Consider the following 21,178-nt stretch of genomic DNA (forward strand, 5'->3'; position numbering starts at 1 on the left):
AAAAATTCTAAGTGTAAACAGGCAAGAAACCGGGAGGTTCTCTTGACCATTTTTGTCAGCAAGGTAAGTGGTGGTGATTTATGGCACTCTGTGCAATTCAGAGGCTGGAATGTGATTCTCAGCAGTTGGTGGGGGGGGCGTAGAGTCTCAAATCACTGGGAAGCCAGCTGCTGAGCACTAGGGGCACCAGTGCACAGGCACCCCGATCTCCCAGTATAGTGCATACTTTGTGTACACAATATACTGGGAAATTTGCCATTCCCCCCACAGACATCACCACCCCCTCCTCCCGCAAGGACATCACCCGCAGCATGAACCATTCACCTCTTGCTTGTATTGCCCACCCCACTACACTCCTCGATCAGCACAGCCTGGTGGAAAAATCCCACCCCATGTCTGTGGCTCAGACTGATGCAATGGCTGGAATTCTCCAACCTCGCCTGCGGCCAGGATTCTTCTGTCCCGCTGCAGTGAATGAAGATTTGGCTGAGTGCCAAATTTTCCATTCTTGCTGGCAGCGATGGCGGGACATACAAGACCAGAGAATTGCGGTCAATGAAGCCCAGGGGTCATTACCTCATGCTAACACAGTGAAAAAAGTATCTGATTGAATCTTGCAGTTGGAGGTGATGGTTGTTGGTAATTCATTCACCCATTTTCACTTCACTGGTCAATAATTGAGTATTTTATTGAAAACACTTGAACACTTGTGTTAACTTCCCATCTCCTCACTGCATACAAAGGCAGTAAAACAATGATGTATTTCGGCAGAAGATACAAATTAGAAATGCATAAATTTTGACCTCAAAGTAAAAAGCAATCATCAGTGACTAAATTAAAGATACTGAATTATGGATTTGGTTTGTAAATTTCTATTTTGTTACCCAAATTAATCACAGCACTGAATTACTGTAGCAACATGCATAATGCCCGCCTCAGAATACTCCAAATGAATTTAATTTCTAAATTGTATATTCTGTGGTCATGTCTTTATGATTTATTGGCTGGATTGCCCATAAAGGTCACTACAGGCACTTACAGAATTATCTCTGCTTTATTTCGACACCAAAGTTGCCATAATTAAGATTCAGTGACTGCCTGATTACAGTTGGCACTTGGTGTAAATGGGCTGACCTCGAATTTCTGCTGCGCTCTCCCTCACTAGCTGGGCAGCTTCCTTCGCCGTTCCCCAGTGGAAGGAAACTCCAGCCCCCCCGTGACCGTAATTGTGCACCAAGTGCATCTGACGCACCCCACATTTCAGCTTCTCCTTTTCCAGCCTCAAAACCGCCCTGGTTGGCCTCAGACCCACTCTTTCAAATAACTTGCAAGAGAGCCTGAGACTTGGTTCGTAAGCGCAGCACGCCTCGAAAATTGCCTCGCTGTCAGATGGGTCAACTGACGTCCGCCAATCATCTCTCTGCCTCGTTCCGCCCAAAGTAACGCTGGAGATTCCTGGGTAGATGTACATGGTCCCATTGCCTAAACGGATGAAGTGTTTCAGCCAAGGAGCATGAACTTTATGGATTTGGCCCCTGACTGGATATAACTTTGTATCTCCGGTAAGAGCTCTGGCTCCAATACCCGAACAGTTCACAATGATGTCGTACCTTCCATCAAGTTCCCAGAAGTTCGTGATCTTCCCAGTTTGTAACTGGCCACCAGCATTCAATAACCTGAAATTAACAATTCAAACTTTATCAACATACAGTGTTTACAAAGAGAATTCGACAGTCAGTAATAAACAACAGATTAACGGATAAAAAGGGAAGTATCAGGTTTCACTGCCTGGTCTGTAAGGCCAATCAGGGATCAGGTTACTTTCCACTTTTTTTTATTAAGTTCTGGGACATGAGCATCGCTGGCTGGCCAGCGTTTACTGCCCATCCCTAGTTGCCCTTGAGAAGGTGGTGGTGAGCTGCCTTTTTGAATCGCTGCAGTCCACGTGCTGTGGGTTGACCCACAATGCCATTAAGGAGGGAATTCCAGGATTTTGACCCAGCGCCTGCGAAGGAATGGCGATATATTTCCAAGTCAGGATGAAGAGTGGCTTGGAGGGGAACTTGCAGGTGGTGGTGTCCCAAGTATCTGCTGCCCTTGGTTTTCTAGATAGATGTGGTCGTGGATTTAGAAGGTGCTGTCTAAGGATCTTTGGTGAATTGCTGCAGTGCATCTTGTGGATGGTACGCACTGCTGCTTGATTGGCAGGGATTTGTGCCACTTCCCACTTGAGTTTCTTTCACATCAGAAACTTCGTTCCTACAATACTCCTCCCCCAGTCCCCACAGACCCCTGCAGCAATTGATATCCCCCTCCCAAGACCATCCCTGTCTATCTGGAAGATCAAACACTCATGACTGTGTGAAAGCGAGAGTCGTAAAAATAATGGCAGGCAAATAGAGTTGAAAATTATTTCTGATGAGCTAAAGTGCATCAGATCCTAAAAAAAGGATCAGAGGTGGGGGTCAATTTCAAGCCTGCCTTAGATATTCTCAAGGGTAGAGTGGTGACTCCTGTAAGTGATCCCACGTCTTACTATCAAGGCTGTGCCTGTACTGCTGAATATCTCATTATACAATTAGCATACCCTAGGGTTGTAACAGTAGCACACACTTGTAATCTGAACTGGAGATCACTCATGCCTTCATGTATGCTTCTCTCATCTTTCCAAAAGTAAACTGAAACAGTTTAATCAAACGAGGGCAGATAAAAACCATTAAGAAGCTTTAGTTTACAGGCAGTGGGTGAATGATTGTGGTAACAGTTATAATCACCCTGACTCAACCAACCAATCCCACTCCAGTAAAGGAAAATAATATAGACAGACTGCACTATCCCTGCTTGACGGTTCCCTTCAATTTTCATAATTAGTCTTCTGATTCTGCGGACTTCAGGCTTGAGATAGTTCAAATTCCTGTTGCCAGGTTTAGAGACCTTGAACGTGTCCTCAGTTGGCTGACTCTGTGTCCCTTTGTCCTTCTTCTCTATATTTCTCATATACTCTGTAATTCCTGAGCTAACCATGATTCACCAGTAGGCCTGTCAATCAAACCAGCTCTTTCTCCTCTTGCCTCTTCGCATTGTTAACAAACACAGTCCAGTTTTGTTTTTCTCTTGGCTTGGGAGTGAGGCAATTGCTTCTTTTGGTCTTTGATTTGATTTGATTTGATTTATTATTGTCACATGTATTAGCATACAGTGAAAAGTATTATTTCTTGCACACTCTACAGACAGAACATACCGTTCATTGAGAAGGAAATGAGAGAGTGCAGAATGTAGTGTTACAGTCATAGCTAGGGTGTAGAGAAAGATCAACGTAGTGTGATGTAGGTCCATTGAAAAGTCTGATGGCAGCAGGGAAGAAGCTGTTCTTGAGTTGGTTGGTACGTGACCTCAGACTTTTGTATCTTTTTCCTGACAGAAGAAGATGGAAGAGAGAATGCCGAGAGTCTGTGGGGTCCTTAATTATGCTGACTGCTTTGCTGAGGCAGCGGGAAGTGCAGACAGAATCAATGGATGGGAGGCTGGTTTGCATGATGGATGCTTCATCAACGTACTGAAAGGATGCTTTCTGTGGTGCATCTGTAAAAGTTTTTGAAGTTGAAGTTTATTTATTAGTCACAAACAAGGTTTGCAGTAACACTGCAATGAAGCTACTGTGAAAATCCCCTAGTCGCCACACTCTGGCATCTGTTCAGATCAATACACCTAACCATCATGTCTTTTGGTGAGAGTCGAAGTTGACATGCCAAATTTCCTTAGTTTTTTGAGAAAATAGAAGCATTGGTGGGCTTCCTTAACTATAGCATCCATATGGAGTGACCTGGTGATCTGAACATCTGAAAACTTGAAGCTCTCGACCCTTTCGACTTCATGCCATAAGTGAGCCGCGACATTGCACAAGCTGACTTGCCAGTTTTTAATGCAAACTGTCAATGCCTAACCCTTAACTCATCAATGAATGAATCCTTTGTGGAGCTGGAGTCAGCTTTTAAACCCTGTGTGGAAGCACTGTTTTAAAACACAACTTTTAACTATAGTACATAATTTCAAATCTTTTATGTGAATAAAAACAGAAGAATGTTCAAAAATTCCATCACATAGAAATGGGTCACATTGTGTTTGCAATCCTGATCCCTAAATAAATACTTTTGATTTTGATATGATTTGATTTATTGTTGTCACATATTGGTATACAGTGAAAAGTATTGCTTCTTGCATGCTACCGTTCATAGCTTTCAGAGTACAGGAATGAGATAGAGAATTTGGTGAACTAGCGTGGCGACAATAACCTCACCCTCAATGTCAGCAAAATGAAGGAGATTGTCATCAATTTCAGGAAGCGTAGTGAAGAAAATGCCCCTGTCTACATCAATGGGGGCAAAGTAGAAATGATCAAGAGTCTCAAGTTTTTAGGTGTCCAGATCACCGGCAACCTGTCCTGGTCCCCCTAAGGCAACACTATAATTAAGAAAGCCCATCAACGCTGTACTTTCTAAGAAGACTAAGGAAATTTGGCTATGACTCTTACCAACTTTTACAGCTGCACCATAGAAAACATTCTTTCTGGTTGTGTTGCAGCTTGGTGTGGCTCCTGCTCTGCCCAAGACCTCAAGAAACTACAAAAAATTGTGAATGTAGCCCAATCCAACACGCAAACTAGCCTCCCATCCACTGAATCTGTCTACACTTCCCACTGCCTCATGTGATTTATGACGGGGGCCCCCAAATCCCTCTGTCCTGTAGCTTTCTGCAGCCTTTCTCCACTTAAATAATATTCAATCCCTTTACTCTTTCTACCAAAGTGCATAACAATCTAAGTGCAGAGAGCATTAAGCACAAATTAAAGAGATGTGTATTGTCTCCAGACAGGACAGTTAGTGAGATTTTGCAAGTCCAGGCACATCATGGGAGTTACAGATAGTGTGAGATGAGGCCATCCTCATGCCTGCTGAACTTGGCAGTCTTTGCTCAGTGACTCTGCACTGTTGTGTGTCGTGAAGGCCGCCTTGGAGAATGCTTACCTGAAGATCGGAGGCCGAATGCCCGTGACAGGTGAAGTGTTCCCCAACAGGAAGAGAACAGTCTTGCCTGGTGATTGTTGAACTGTGTTCATTCATCTGTTGTCGTAGCTTCTGCATGGTCTCCCCAATGTACCATGCCTCAGGACATCCTTTCCTGCAGCATATCAGGTAGACAATGTTGGCCGAGTTGCAAGAGTATGTACCGTGTTCCTGGTTGATGGTGTTCTCACGTGTGATGATGGTATCCATGTCGATGATCCGGTACATCTTGCAGAGGTTGCTGTGACAAGGTTGTGTGGTGTCATGGTCACTATTCTCCTGAAGTCTGGGTAGTTTGCTGTGGGCAGTGGTCTGTTTGAGGTTGTGCGGTTGTTTGAAGGCAAGGATGGGGATGTGGGGATGGCATTGGCGAGATGTTCGACTTCACCAGTGACATGTTGAAGGCTCCGGAGTAGATGTCATAGTTTCTCCTTGTCTTCTGAGGAGGTCGGTGCAGTTTTCTGCTGTGGCGCATCGGAACTGTTGATCGATGAGTTGAGTGCCATATCCTGTTCTTATGAGGGCATCTTTCAGCGTGTGGAAGTGTCTGTTGCGATCCTCCTCATCTGAGGGTACAGATCCTGTGTATACGGAGGGCTTGTCCATACTAGATGGTTTCTTTAACATGTTTAGGGTGGAAGCTGTAGCAGTGGAGCATCATGAGGTTATCTGTTGGCTTACGGTACAGTGAGGTGCTGAGGTGACCGTCCTTAATGGAGATGTGTGTGTTCAAGAATGTAACCAATTCCGCAGGGTAGTCCATGGTGAGTCTGATGGTGGGATGGAACTTGTTGATGCTATCATATAGTTGTTTCAGTGATTGTTCACTATGAATCCAAAGGAAGAAAATATCTAGTGTATAGCATTGGTTGAAGGTCCTGTGTGGTGAAGAAGTCTTGTTTGAACCTGTGCGTGAAGATGTTGGCATATTCAGGTGCAAATTTGGTCCCCAAGGCTGTTCTGTATGTCTGGATGAAGAACTGATTGTTGAAGGTGAAGACATTGTGGTCCAGGATAAAGCAGATGAGTTGTAGAATTGCATCTGGAAACTGGCAGTTGTCAGTGTTGAGTATTGTCTGGAGACAATACACATCTCTTTAACTTGTGCTTAATGCTCTCTCCATTGGCATTGTCTGTATCTTTAAGACTTGATTAGCTGTAAAGACTCGCACTTCAACCATTATTCTGTAAATTGAGTTTGTGCCTTTATATGCTCTGTTTGTGAAAAGATCTCCCACTCACTTGGTGAAGGAGCAGCAAGCGCTCCGAAAGCTAGTGGATTTTGCTACCAAATAAACCTGTTGGACTTTAACCTGGTGTTGTAAGACTTCTTACTGTGTTTACCCAAGTCCAACACTGGCATCTCAGCATCACTATTATCCCTACTAGAGATTAGTAATAGGAGAAAATCATTCAGAATTTTATGAGCTGCTATCAATATTGCACTAAAGAAAAAAAGAGGTTGCAGGGATAGTTGTATGGATTTAGAAGCAACAGGTCATGTTCAAGTCTACCAGAATTCTTTGAGGCAGTAATAAAGTTAGCAGAGTTGCACTACCCAACCTATACCCTCATGAAGGATGAGGAGGAATCACAGTTACATGTAGACTGGAGAAGCTTGGGAAGCTTAAGAATTGATTTGATAGGGGTGGTCAAATTCAGGAAGGGTCTGGAAAGACTTAATAAAGAGACGCTAACTCCAATGGGTGAAGGAGCGGTACCAAGAGGGTATAAATTTAACATAAGAACATAAGAAATAGGAGCAGGAGTAGGCCATCTAGCCCTTCGAGTCTGCCCCACCATTCAATAAGATTATGGCTGATCTGTCGTGGCTCAGTTCCACATTCCCGCCCTCTCCCCATAACCCTTAATCCCCTCTCTTATCAAAAACCCATCAACCCGCGTCTTAAAAATATTTAGCGAGGCAGCCTCCACCACTTCAACGGGCAGAGAATTCCAGAGATTCACCACCCTTTGAGTGAAGAAGTTCATAAGAACATAAGAACATAAGAAATAGGAGCAGGAGTAGGCCATCTAGCCCTTCGAGCCTGCCCCGCCATTCAATAAGATCATGGCTGATCTGTTGTGGCTCAGTTCCACTTTCCCGCCCTCTCCCCATAACCCTTAATCCCCTCTCTTATCAAGAACCCATCAACCCGCTTCTTAAAAATATTTAGCGAGGCAGCCTCCACCACTTCAACGGGCAGAGAATTCCAGAGATTCACCACCCTTTGAGTGAAGAAGTTCCTCCTCAACTCCGTTCTAAACCGCCTCCCCTTTATCTTGAGGCTGTGCCCCCTAGTCCTACTGTCTTTTTTGAGCGGGAAGAGTCTCTCCACCTGTATCCTATCCATCCCATTCATCATCTTATACGTCTCAATGAGATCTCCCCTCATTCTTCTAAACTCTAACGAGTACAAGCCTAGTTTATTCAGCCTCTCCTCATAGCTCAATCCCCTCAACTCCGGTATCAGCCTAGTAAACCTCCTCTGCACTCCCTCCAAGGCCAAAATATCCTTGCGCAGGTGCGGCGCCCAAAACTGCACACAGTACTCAAGCTGCGGCCTCACCAATGCCCTATACAGCTGCAGCAAGACCTCCCTACTTTTATATTCAATCCCCCTCGCTATGAAGGCCAGCATCCCATTCGCCTTCCTGACCACCTGCTGCACCTGCAAGCTGGGTTTTTGCGACTCATGCACAAGGACCCCGAGGTCCCTCTGCACCGTCGCCTGCTGCAGTTTTTCGCCACGTAAGTAATAGTCCTTCCTACCATTCTTCCTACCAAAGTGGACCACCTCACACTTGCCAACATTAAATTCCATTTGCCATTTCCTGGCCCATTCGCCCAGCCTATCTAGATCCTTCTGCAGACTCTCCACACCCTCCGCACAATTTGCCTTTCCCCCAATCTTGGTGTCATCAGCAAATTTCGACACCCTGCACTCGGTTCCCTCCTCCAGATCATCTATGTAAATGGTAAATAGCTGAGGCCCCAGCACCGACCCCTGGGGCACCCCACTAGTCACCAACCGCCAATCCGAATAGCACCCATTGACCCCCACTCTCTGCCTCCTATTTGACAACCAATCCTCTATCCACGCTAACACCCTACCCCCAACTCCATGTCCCCTGACCTTCTGCAATAACCTCTTGTGAGGTACCTTGTCAAACGCCTTCTGAAAATCCAGAAAGACCACATCCACCGGCTCTCCTCTATCCACTGCCCTAGACACATCCTCATAGAACTCCAGTAAATTTGTCAGACACGACTTCCCTTTAATGAAACCGTGTTGCGTCCGCCCTATCAAGCAATTCCCTTCAAGATGCCTCGCAATTTCCTGCTTAATGACGGATTCTAACATTTTACCTACCACAGACGTTAAACTAACCGGCCTATAATTTCCTCCTCAACTCCGTTCTAAACCGCCCCCCCTTTATCTTGAGGCTGTGTCCCCTAGTCCTACTGTCCTTTCTGAGCGGGAAGAGTCTCTCCACCTCTATCCTACCCTTCCCATTCATCATCTTATACGTCTCAATGAGATCTCCCCTCATTCTTCTAAACTCTAACGAGTATAAGCCTAGTTTATTCAGCCTCTCCTCATAGCTCAACCCCCTCAACTCCGGCATCAGCCTAGTAAACCTCCTCTGCACTCCCTCCAAGGCCAAAATATCCTTGCGTAAGTACGGCGCCCAAAACTGCACACAATACTCCAGCTGCGGCCTCACCAATGCCCTATACAGCTGCAGCAAGACCTCCCTACTTTTATATTCAATCCCCCTTGCTATGAAGGCCAGCATCCCGTTTGCCTTCCTGACCACTTGCTGCACCTGCAGGCTGGGTTTTTGCGACTCATGCACAAGGACCCCGAGGTCCCTCTGCACCGTCACCTGCTGCAGTTTTCCGCCACGTAAATTTAAAGTGATTTGCAAAAGAACCAGGGGTGGGGCAAGGGAGGATTTGAGGATTTTTTTTATGCAGCAAGGTAATATGATTTGGACTGTGTTGCCTGATAGCGTGGTGGATACAGATTCAACAGTACTCTTCAACACAGAACCGGATGAGTACTTAAAAGGAGAAAAAGCTGCCGAGATCTGGAGAACAAGCAGGGAGTAGGACTAACTGGATTGCAATTTGAAGGAGCTGGTGCAGATTCAATGGGCCGAATAACCTCCTTCTATGCTGCACAATTGCATAAGTAACAGACATATGAAATTATATTTATTGTATTTTTGTTCTATATTCAATGAAGTGAGCAGCAGCATAAAGGCTAGAATCTATAGCCCTGAAGACAGTGGTGTGAGCTGCACCTTGAACTTCTGTAGTCAGTGTGGTGTAGGTCCACCCATAATGATATTAGGGAGAGAACCAATTAGCTGTCTCATATTTGTGCTGATCACTCCACATTCTGGAACAAACTGACTGTATAAAGTGGATGTGGAAAACAATCCTGATCCATGACTAGTTGCGTGCATAACTTTTAATTGTCCAAACTGCCAACAAGGCAAGTACTTTTTGTGTGTCTACTTGGCTGAACCACCGATGGATTTTCTCATCAGACCTCCCTGCACCTTAGAAAAAAAATCTGAGGTTTTACCTGTGATATAACTGGGTCGTATTGAATGCCCAGTGTACTGACTGACTGAACGCCTGTTTCTGAAAACGCTTCCAGAATGGATGGTGTGTGAACAGAGTCACAGAAAAACAGGTGCTTTTATAATCAATCACAGAATTTAAAATTACAAATATGAAAAGAAAAATCGATACCATATTAATAGTCTCAAAAATCCTCTTTCAGCCTATCACCTCAAACAGATTGTGGTTTCCTGCCCCTCAAGCATCCTTTTTCCATGATGGATATTCCTACACATCTCTATCCCTCAATGCCTTTTCTGAGTAACTCAGCCTGTCCCCATCCACCAACACACTCCTTTTTTACCTGAACGTGCTCTCACCTTGAATACATTCTCCTTTAACTCCAATCCCCACCCTTCTCATCTGTAACACTATATCCTGCACCCTCTCCTTTCCTTCTCCTCGAATACTCTATGAACAGTATGTTTCCGTCTGTAGAGCAAAGAAACAACACTTTTCACTGTATCCCAATAATAAATCAAATCAAATATCCAAATGCTCACAGTACTCTTAGCCACTCACCCCCAAGAAAAAGCTGATGGTTCTGAGAATTCATTGATTGTACTCATTACCCTTCAATCACTGGGTTTCTTTCTGTAGCCCCACCATTTTCATTTTTACCAGTTTGCTGTAATAAGTATGTTTATAGGAATACTTTATTTCTCATTTAATATACTCTGCCATTCCAATCTAATTTCTATTTTAGCCCTCACATCCTGCTTTGTAGCCTACTTTACTGTGATTTTAAAATCAATCATTGTCCATGTGCTATTCGTATTTCCCTGCTCTCCTTATTTCCCAAATTAATTCCCACAAGAAGGCTTGTTTTTATATTCTCCTCCTTCACCTGTGATAGGTACCGGATCACACACTCGCTGTATAATATTTCTAACAATAATATCTCCCCCCCAAGCCCGTGCTCTTCCCTTCCCTGAGCACACTCAAAGACAATCCAATGGTTTCCTTTAGTGCAAAACTCTGCTCGTTAGTGAAGACAATAAATTGGGAATGCAATACCATTATATTCACTGAAGGACCTGGGAACCGTGAGAAGAATGTTACTGCCAGGTATAAAAATCAATGCTGTAATCACATTTGTACCGGGCAGAAAGTTGAAACATTAGTGAAGGAATGCAGGCGCGATTTACAGACAGCCGTGATAACACTTTCTCATTGCTTACAATTGATTTATGAAACTATTACAGATTCAGTCCTGTATGGATTATCCAAGAATGATCACAAGGCAGTGTTGGAGTAATAAAGGGGATGGGAGTTTAGGAAGGATGTTTATGGCCATTCTACAAGCCTTGTGATTATATGTCTGAAATCTCATATTGTTATTTACAGCAGGAGTTCATAGAAACTACCCTTGAGACTGCAGTATGTTGTTGCAGCATCATGAATGTCATCACTAGTCAGTGTGCTGCCTGTCGCTGATGCATGATGCTGCTTAGACTATAGAATTATCAACAGTAATAGCGAGGTACATTTATACATCCACAGCTTAACACTATCAAACCTGTACACACTATATTAAACTCCAGTAAGTCACCATGTATCATGCCCTGTTTTAAGTCATTTCACTTTAAAGTCAGGACAGTAATTTCATTGCAGTGTTAATGTAAGCCTACTTGTAACACAAATAGATAAATTTAAACCTGTATTCTCATTTAACGTTGCGAGTTTTGTTTTGTGCCAGTCTAACATCAGTGCCATTCTGAGTGGCTTTTATTGCTCCCTGCCCCTTCCTCTGGCTATCGGCCCTCTAGGTTCATGGCCGCTCCCTGAACCTCCCTGTCGCTGGCGCCCCCCACCCCCCCATCACTGGATCTCCCACTCTCTGACTCTCCCACGCGCCACATTTTAACTCACAAGTCTAGTGTTTAATGTTTTTGATGAGAAGGGTCCGACAGAAGCTAACTACAATTTTTAGGTTGGTTTTAATGGGGAAACCTGATTCACTTAAACTTGTTCTTAAAGTTGGGCATTTCAGAAACTCAACTGCAACATGATGATCAGCCATGATCAAGATGAATGATGGCGAGGACATGAAGGGCCGAATGGCCTACTCCTGCTTCTAGTTTCTATGTTCAAGGCTGCATAAGGGGAATAAAGCATCAGCCAGAGATCTTAGATCCCTGCGCGTTGATCACTGCAAAGGAGAGGGTTGGCCTCAGTTGTGGAGCTTCTTCCATGAACAATTTCTTGTTTCCTTCACTGACTGGGCTCCAGTCACAAACAATGGCCAACGGAGTGAGACATTAGAGAGCTCTCCATAGACGTGTGGGGCTGTCACACAGCATTCGTCAGAGAGGGGAGAGGAATATTAACCGCGAAGCAGTGCATACGAGAGCAACATTGTGAGAGAATATTAACGTCTTCATTGCTTTTTTGCCTCAGAAAATATTCTGAGAGCGTTGTGTTGATGTTTTAAAAACAGTCTCTTCACACAAGGCATAAAGAGACACTGAGCTGTTAATGAGCCGGCATTGATGCTATTTCCCCATAGACTATATAAACAGTTCATTACACTCTCTCAGCAATTGGAAAGCATCTCTCATCCATTGGATCGGAAAGCTTTTCATCCCCGTTCCAGCTATCAGCAGGGAGAGATTAAACTCATGGACACAGTCACTGGGGAAACTGAAGGCACTGAGGCAGGATGTTCGGAGTGGGTGGAATGCATTTTACTCAAATCGCATCATTACGCTCAGTAAAGGATTGGTTGGGGAAGGATGGTGGCAGAGAGGGGGTGACATTAATAGTCAACCAGTCATCCTGGGCTGTGACAAGCAAGGTTCACAGAGAAGTGCGGTCTGAGGTAATAAAGTCTAAAGGGTGTGTGGGAAACAGATGGATATCACACCTCATTTTTAAAAATTTCTTGTTTGATGGGCTATGGGCACTGCAGGCTAGGCCAACATTTATTCTCCAGCCCCAACTCTCCTTCAGAAGGTGATAGTGAGCTGCAGTCCCTGTGATCTTGGCACTGCCAGACTGCTGGTTAGGAGGGCAAACATACAGAATTAGACAGCCTTGTGCACCATACCTGTGACATCCCTATTAACTTTCTCCAGAGCACGGCATGACGGCATAGTAGTTAGCACCGCTGCCTCACAGAGTCAGGAGCCCCTGTTTAACTCCTGGCTTGGGTCACTGTCAGTGTGGAATTTGCACATTCTCCCCATGTCTGTGTGGGTTTTCTCTGGGTGCTCCATTTCCTCCCACACTCCAAAGCGCGGGCTAGGTAGATTGCCCATAGTAAATTGTCGCTTAGTGGCAGGGGGCCAATATATGGGGTTATAGGGGTAGGGCCTGGGTGGGATCATTGTTTGTGCAGCTTGATGGGCCAAATGGCCTCATTTGACATTATAGGGGTTCTATTAAGCATTAAACAATATGATTAACAGGTTTAATTATAATAACAGGGGTGCCTTTTTTAAAAAAACCTTTCATGTGATGTGGGTATCCCTGAGAAAGCTGACATTTGGCCCATACCCCTACTTGCTGATAAGCCTGGAACTGGCAGCTTTGACCAATCACGTTTCTCTAGGTCTGGAGTCAAACGTAGTCATGATGTGGAGATGCCGGCGTTGGACTGGGGTAAACACAGTAAGAAGTCTCACAACACCAAGTTAAAGTCCAACAAGTTTATTTGATACTAAACCCACAAGCTTTCGGGGGTTTCCCCTTCGTCAGATGAATGGAGAGTTCTGGTCTCAAACAGAGCACATAAAGGCACACACAGTTTACAGAATACTGACTAGAATGTGAGTCTTCAGAGCTGCACCTTTAAGAATTGATTAGCTGGATTGTGAATGGACATGGTAGTGTAGTAACTGTCATACTGGATTGTGAATGGACACAGTAGTGTAGTAACTGTTATACTGGATTGTGAATGGACACGGTAGTGTAATAACTGTCATAGTGGATTGTGAATGGACACGGTAGTGTAGTAACTGTCATAGTGGATTGTGAATGGACACGGTAGTGTAGTAACTGTTATACTGGATTGTGAATGGACACAGTAGTGTAGTAACTGTCATAGTGGATTGTGAATGGACACGGTAGTGTAGTAACTGTTATACTGGATTGTGAATGGACACAGTAGTGTAGTAACTGTTATACTGGATTGTGAATGGACACAGTAGTGTAGTAACTGTTATACTGGATTGTGAATGGACACAGTAGTGTAGTAACTGTCATAGTGGATTGTGAATGGACACGGTAGTGTAGTAACTGTCATACTGGATTGTGAATGGACACGGTAGTGTAGTAACTGTTATACTGGATTGTGAATGGACACAGTAGTGTAGTAACTGTCATACTGGATTGTGAATGGACACGGTAGTGTAGTAACTGTTATACTGGATTGTGAATGGACACGGTAGTGTAGTAACTGTCATCCTGGATTGTGAATGGACACGGTAGTGTAGTAACTGTTATACTGGATTGTGAATGGACACAGTAGTGTGGTAACTGTCATACTGGATTGTGAATGGACACGGTAGTGTAGTAACTGTTATACTGGATTGTGAATGGACACGGTAGTGTAGTAACTGTCATAGTGGATTGTGAATGGACACAGTAGTGTAGTAACTGTCATACTGGATTGTGAATGGACACGGTAGTGTAGTAACTGTCATACTGGATTGTTAATGGATACAGTGGTGTAGTAACTGTTATACTGGATTGTGAATGGACACAGTAGTGTAGTAACTGTTATACTGGATTGTGAATGGACACGGTAGTGTAGTAACTGTCATACTGGATTGTGAATGGACACGGTAGTGTAGTAACTGTCATACTGGATTGTGAATGGACAGAGTAGTGTAGTAACTGTTATACTGGATTGTTAATGGATACAGTGGTGTAGTAACTGTCATACTGGATTGTGAATGGACACAGTAGTGTAGTAACTGTCATACTGGATTGTGAATGGACAGAGTAGTGTAGTAACTGTTATACTGGATTGTTAATGGACACGGTAGTGTAGTAACTGTCATACTGGATTGTTAATGGACACAGTCGTGTCGTAACTGTTATACTGGATTGTGAATGGACACAGTAGTGTAGTAACTGTTATACTGGATTGTGAATGGACACAGTAGTGTAGTAACTGTTATACTGGATTGTTAATGGACACGGTAGTGTAGTAACTGTTATACTGGATTGTGAATGGACACGGTAGTGTAGTAACTGTCATACTGGATTGTTAATGGATACAGTGGTGTAGTAACTGTTATACTGGATTGTGAATGGACACGGTAGTGTAATAACTGTCATACTGGATTGTGAATGGACACGGTAGTGTAGTAACTGTCATACTGGATTGTGAATGGACAGAGTAGTGTAGTAACTGTTATACTGGATTGTGAATGGACACGGTAGTGTAGTAACTGTTATACTGGATTGTGAATGGACAGAGTAGTGTAGTAACTGTTATACTGGATTGTGAATGGACACGGTAGTGTAGTAACTGTTATACTGGATTGTTAATGGACACAGTAGTGTAGTAACTGTTATACTGGATTGTGAATGGACACAGTAGTGTAGTAACTGTTATACTGGATTGTGAATGGACACGGTAGTGTAGTAACTGTCATAGTGGATTGTGAATGGACACGGTAGTGTAGTAACTGTTATACTGGATTGTTAATGGACAGAGTAGTGTAGTAACTGTCATACTGGATTGTTAATGGACACAGTAGTGTAGTAACTGTTATACTGGATTGTTAATGGACACGGTAGTGTAGTAACTGTTATACTGGATTGTGAATGGACACGGTAGTGTAGTAACTGTCATAGTGGATTGTGAATGGACACGGTAGTGTAGTAACTGTTATACTGGATTGTGAATGGACAGAGTAGTGTAGTAACTGTCATACTGGATTGTTAATGGACACAGTCGTGTCGTAACTGTTATACTGGATTGTTAATGGACACGGTAGTGTAGTAACTGTTATACTGGATTGTGAATGGACACAGTAGTGTAGTAACTGTTATACTGGATTGTTAATGGACACAGTAGTGTAGTAACTGTTATACTGGATTGTGAATGGACACAGTCGTGTCGTAACTGTTATACTGGATTGTGAATGGACACAGTAGTGTAGTAACTGTCATACTGGATTGTTAATGGACACAGTCGTGTCGTAACTGTTATACTGGATTGTTAATGGACACGGTAGTGTAGTAACTGTTATACTGGATTGTGAATGGACACAGTAGTGTCGTAACTGTTATACTGGATTGTTAATGGACACGGTAGTGTAGTAACTGTTATACTGGATTGTGAATGGACACAGTAGTGTAGTAACTGTCATACTGGATTGTGAATGGACACAGTAGTGTAGTAACTGTCATAGTGGATTGTGAATGGACACAGTAGTGTAGTAACTGTCATACTGGATTGTGAATGGACAGAGTAGTGTAGTAACTGTTATACTGGATTGTTAATGGACACAGTCGTGTCGTAACTGTTATACTGGATTGTGAATGGACACAGTAGTGTAGTAACTGTCATACTGGATTGTGAATGGACACGGTAGTGTAGTAACTGTTATACTGGATTGTGAATGGACACGGTAGTGTAGTAACTGTTATACTGGATTGTGAATGGACACAGTAGTGTAGTAACTGTTATACTGGATTGTGAATGGACACGGTAGTGTAATAACTGTCATACTGGATTGTGAATGGACAGAGTAGTGTAGTAACTGTTATACTGGATTGTTAATGGATACAGTGGTGTAGTAACTGTCATACTGGATTGTGAATGGACAGAGTAGTGTAGTAACTGTTATACTGGATTGTGAATGGACACGGTAGTGTAGTAACTGTCATACTGGATTGTTAATGGATACAGTGGTGTAGTAACTGTTATACTGGATTGTGAATGGACACGGTAGTGTAATAACTGTCATACTGGATTGTTAATGGACACGGTAGTGTAGTAACTGTCATACTGGATTGTGAATGGACACAGTCGTGTCGTAACTGTTATACTGGATTGTGAATGGACAGAGTAGTGTAGTAACTGTCATACTGGATTGTGAATGGACACAGTAGTGTAGTAACTGTTATACTGGATTGTGAATGGACACAGTGGTGTAGTGACTGTCACACTGGATTAACAATCGAGTGACCATTGTGCAACCAAATTCGGTCAGTATGAGCCGAGAAGCTGTTGGGTTGTCAGACGATTATGACCCAGATCCCAAGAACAATTTCATTTATGTCCCTTGACTTTACAGGGGATCAAGATCCAATTATTCTGTTTGTCGCTGAATGCTCTGAAGGACATTAGTTACAGTCCTCAATAGTATTTGAAGCCCTGAATACAAAACATTTAAAAAGCATTCAGCATGTTTTGAGATTAAGTAGATTATTTTAGCTCCTTTGTGGAATGTGACATTTTATTTAATTTCACATATTTTGGCACATCAAAGCTCAGTTTTTACTGAAAATCTTCACTGGGAAATTGAATCTTCTCCCAGACTTTGCAGAACAAAAACTGCTCACTCGGGACTCGAAAAGTCAGAATGGCGTCTTTCTACATTATTGTACGAGTCCAAAATGATCTCCAATGATCATAAGAACGAGCCTACTGAATGTTTCCTAATAATGTCCATCCTGGTAAATGGGGAGATGGTGGTGTAGTGGTCATGTCACTGGACTGGTGATCTAGTGTTCCAGCAAATCTTCTGGGGACCTGGGTTCAAATCTCAGCACGGCAACTGCATTTTTGAATATAAAACTAATCTCAGTTATGGTGACTATGAAACTATTAATCGTTGTTAAGAACACATCTGGTTGACCAATATCCTTTCGGCAAATAAATCTGCCATCCTTACCTGGTCTGGTCTACATGTGACCCCAGACCCAAAATAATGTGGTTGACACTTAACTTCCCTCTGAAATGGTCTAGCAAGCCACTCAGTTCAGAGGCTATTAGGAATGAGCAGCAAAGGCTGGTCTTGCCAGCAATGCCCAAACCCCATGAAGGTAAAAGCAGGGTGGAAACTGAAAGGAAAGTTGATTTGATTTTCCAGTTGAGACTGAGAGTAGAAATGGCATTGCTCGAGCCATCAACAGAATGGGAAAGAGACGAGAAAGGAGGTCAAAGTAGGACTCGAAGAAAGAATGACTTTCCCACAAAAAGGCAAGGACAGTTAGAACCCACCAACCCATTCGTCATCTTGGAAAAGGGTAGATGAAATCCCAGGATTTTTGTTTTCGTTCACAGGATGTAGGCTTCACTGCCTAGACCGGTATTTATTGCCCAAGCCTAATTGCCCTCGAGAAGGTGGTGGTGAGTCACCATCTTGAACCGCTGCAGACAATCTAATGTAGACACGCCCACATGCTATTAAGGGGAGAGTTCCAGGATTTTGACCCAGCAACAGTCAAGGAACAGCAATATATTTTCCCGTCAGAATGATGTGTGACTTGGCGGGGGGGATTCTGGGTGCTGTTCCTAAGTATCTACTGCCCTTGTGGAGGTTGTGGGTTTGGAAAGTAGTGTTGAAGAAGCCCTCGTGAGTTTCTGCAGTGCATCTTGCAAATTATACAAACAACTGCCGATGTGCATTGGTGGTGGAGGGACTGAATGTTGAAGGGGTGCCGATCAAGGAGGCTGCTTTGTCCTGAATAGTGTAAAGCTTCATGGTGGAACTGCACTCATCCAGGCAAGTGGAGAGTTCCATCACACTCCTGACTCGTGCCTTATAGATGGTGGACATGCTTTAGAGAGTCAGGAGGTCAGTTACTGTCTGCAAAATTCACAGCTTCTGATCCAGTCTTGTAACCACAATATTTATATGACTAGTTCTATTAAGTTTCTGGTCAAGGGTAACCCCAAGAATGTTGATAGTGAATCATACACAAAATCACAAAATCAGGAACTTCCTGAACTCAGCAGATCCACTTTTAAATGTTCCACCAAATCCAGTTTTCACTCTGGCGTACAGGATTGTGTGGGCCCACTCCTCCAGAAACAGATAGGATGTGGCCACCTGGGCAGCCAAGTGCTTAGTGGTCTTTGTCCCAGTTGTTTGCTTATATTTTAGATGCTCCATCCCTCACACCTCATACCCTCAACCCCACCCAAGCCATTCCATGTCAACTTATCCTCCCCATCCACTCTCAAAGGCCGTTCATACTCTGTGCTAATTCAGTCATGCTTTGTGAGAATACAGATGCTCAAAAAGGATGCCAATATGTTGGCACAGTTGCAGAGAAGATTGACAACTTACATTTCATAATAAGCTATCTTTCCTCTAACTTCTTTTGTCAATGACTCCATGTTTATTTGTACACAATAAAGAGGTTGCTAGTGAAAATAAGAACATAAGAACATAAGAAATAGGAGCAGGAGTAGGACATCTAGCCCTTCGAGCCTGCCCCGCCATTCAATAAGATCATGGCTGATCTGAAGCGGCTCAGTTCCACATTCCCGCTTTCTCCCCATAACCCTTAATTCCCCTGCCTACCAAAAACCTATCTACCCGTGACTTAAATATATTTAGCGAGGTAGCCTCCACCACTTCAACGGGCAGAGAATTCCAGAGATTCACCACCCTTTGAGTGAAGAAGTTCCTCCTCAACTCCATTCTAAACTGCACCCCCCTTATCTTGAGGCTGTGCCCTCTAGTCCTGCTGTCCTTTCTGAGCAGGAAGAATCTCTCTACCTCTACCCTATCCATCCCCTTCATTATCTTATATGTCTCTATAAGATCCCCCCTCATTCTTCTAAACTCCAACGAGTACAAACCCAGTCTATTCAGCCTCTCTTCATAGTTCAACCCCCTCATCTCCGGTATCAGCCTAGTGAACCTCCTCTGCACTCCCTCCAAGGCCAAAATATCCTTGCGCAAGTGCGGCGACCAAAACTGCACACAGTACTCCAGCTGCGGCCTCACCAATGCCCTGTACAGTTGCAGCAAGACCTCCCTACTTTTATATTCAATCCCCCTCGCTATAAAGGCCAGCATCCCATTTGCTTTCCTGGTCACCTGCAGACTGGGTTTTTGCGACTCATGCACAAAGACCCCCAGGTCCCTCTGCACCGTAACATGCTGCAGCTTTTCGCCCTTTAAATAGTGATCCCTCCTACTATTATTCCTGCCAAAGTGGATAACCTCACACTTGATAACATTGTACTCCATCTGCCAGGTCCTCGCCCACTTGCTTAGCCTATCTAGATCCCTCTGCAGACTTTCCACACCCTCCGCACAATTTGCCGTTCCACTTATCTTTGTGTCATCGGCAAATTTCGACACCCTACCTTCAGCCCCCTCCTCCAGATCATCTATATAAATGGTAAATAGTTGAGGCCCCAGCACTGATCCCTGCGGCACTCCACTAGTCACCAACCGCCAATCTGAATAGCACCCATTGACCCCTACACTCTGCCTCCTATTAGACAGCCAATCCTCTATCCACACTAACACCTTGCCCCCCAACTCCATGCCTCCTAACCTTCTGAAGCAACCTTTTGTGCGGCACCTTATCAAACGCCTTCTGAAAATCGGGAAACGCCACATCCACCGGTTCCCCTCTGTCCACCGCACTTGTCACATCCTCATAGAATTCCAATAAATTCGTCAGACACGACTTCCCCTTAACGAACCCGTGCTGCGTTTGCTCTATCAAACAATAGTGCTTATAGCTTCTGTTATTGATACTTTAATGGTCTGGCTAATAGACATTTTTATCGGTTATCACAACAGCAGTTTTATTTAAAGAAAATTGTGAATGTTTGTTTTTTCCACACAAGCCATTGTTATTAACTGGTCCATTGGTTCAGTATTTATACTGAAACCCCTCTGATTTTCCATTTCGATCTTGTGCTAAAGATCATTCATGAATTGCTCTCAACATATAAGCACTACACCAAATCTATTTCTTCTCAACAGGTACGCCTGAGAAAACTTTCTACATTAAATGAGCTTAAAAAAGTAATCAAATTATATGAATTTCAGGTGCTGCATCAGGAAAACAGAAACTCACAATGGGGCCATTGACTGTAATCAGAAGTTCACCAACATTACTGTCCCTGCTGTTTCCCAGAAGCTCAGTTACCAAAGTAGAACTATGTACATTCTTCAAACTGGCAATGACATTTCAAAGCAACACTACCACACTATTCAGACATCTCCAGAATTAATAATCAGCTAATTTATTACTCTTGAAAAGGTTTATAATCATCTGGCATTGATATTGACTTAATGTGCTACCAAGTGGCAAGTCTTCTACAAAGGAACATTATTTATCCTGACATTCCATCATATGTAATCTAATTTTCCTGGTCTGACTGTCTTGTAGTGGTGCAGATTTATTTTGTATTGAAGATGGCAGCAGTTCAGTGTAGTTAATGATAAATAACAAAGTAAATGAAAAATAGTACATCGATTTGTAGGGGCAATTTGACTTGCAAAGTCACAGTGAGCTTCCTAGGCACTGCACTATATCATAA

The 21,178-nt window shown here is 43.5% G+C and overlaps 1 protein-coding gene across 2 annotated transcripts in view; it reads right to left on the reverse strand.

Annotated features, from left to right (window-relative positions):
* Nucleotides 1-667: 667 nt before the first annotated feature.
* ddo (D-aspartate oxidase) overlaps nucleotides 668-21,178 on the reverse strand; it is a 61,936-nt gene continuing 41,425 nt past the window's right edge. For both annotated transcript variants that reach the window (XM_080192898.1, XM_080192900.1), the window contains exon 5: nucleotides 668-1,676. In XM_080192898.1, coding sequence (XP_080049024.1) covers nucleotides 1,103-1,676 — 574 coding nt within the window. In that variant the 3' untranslated portion in view covers nucleotides 668-1,102. The remainder of the gene's footprint in view (nucleotides 1,677-21,178) is intronic.

Source organism: Carcharhinus amblyrhynchos, chromosome 7 (genome assembly GCF_965287045.1).
Source record: "Carcharhinus amblyrhynchos chromosome 7, sCarAmb.v2.hapA, whole genome shotgun sequence".
In the NCBI taxonomy this organism is placed as follows: Eukaryota; Metazoa; Chordata; class Chondrichthyes; order Carcharhiniformes; family Carcharhinidae; genus Carcharhinus; species Carcharhinus amblyrhynchos.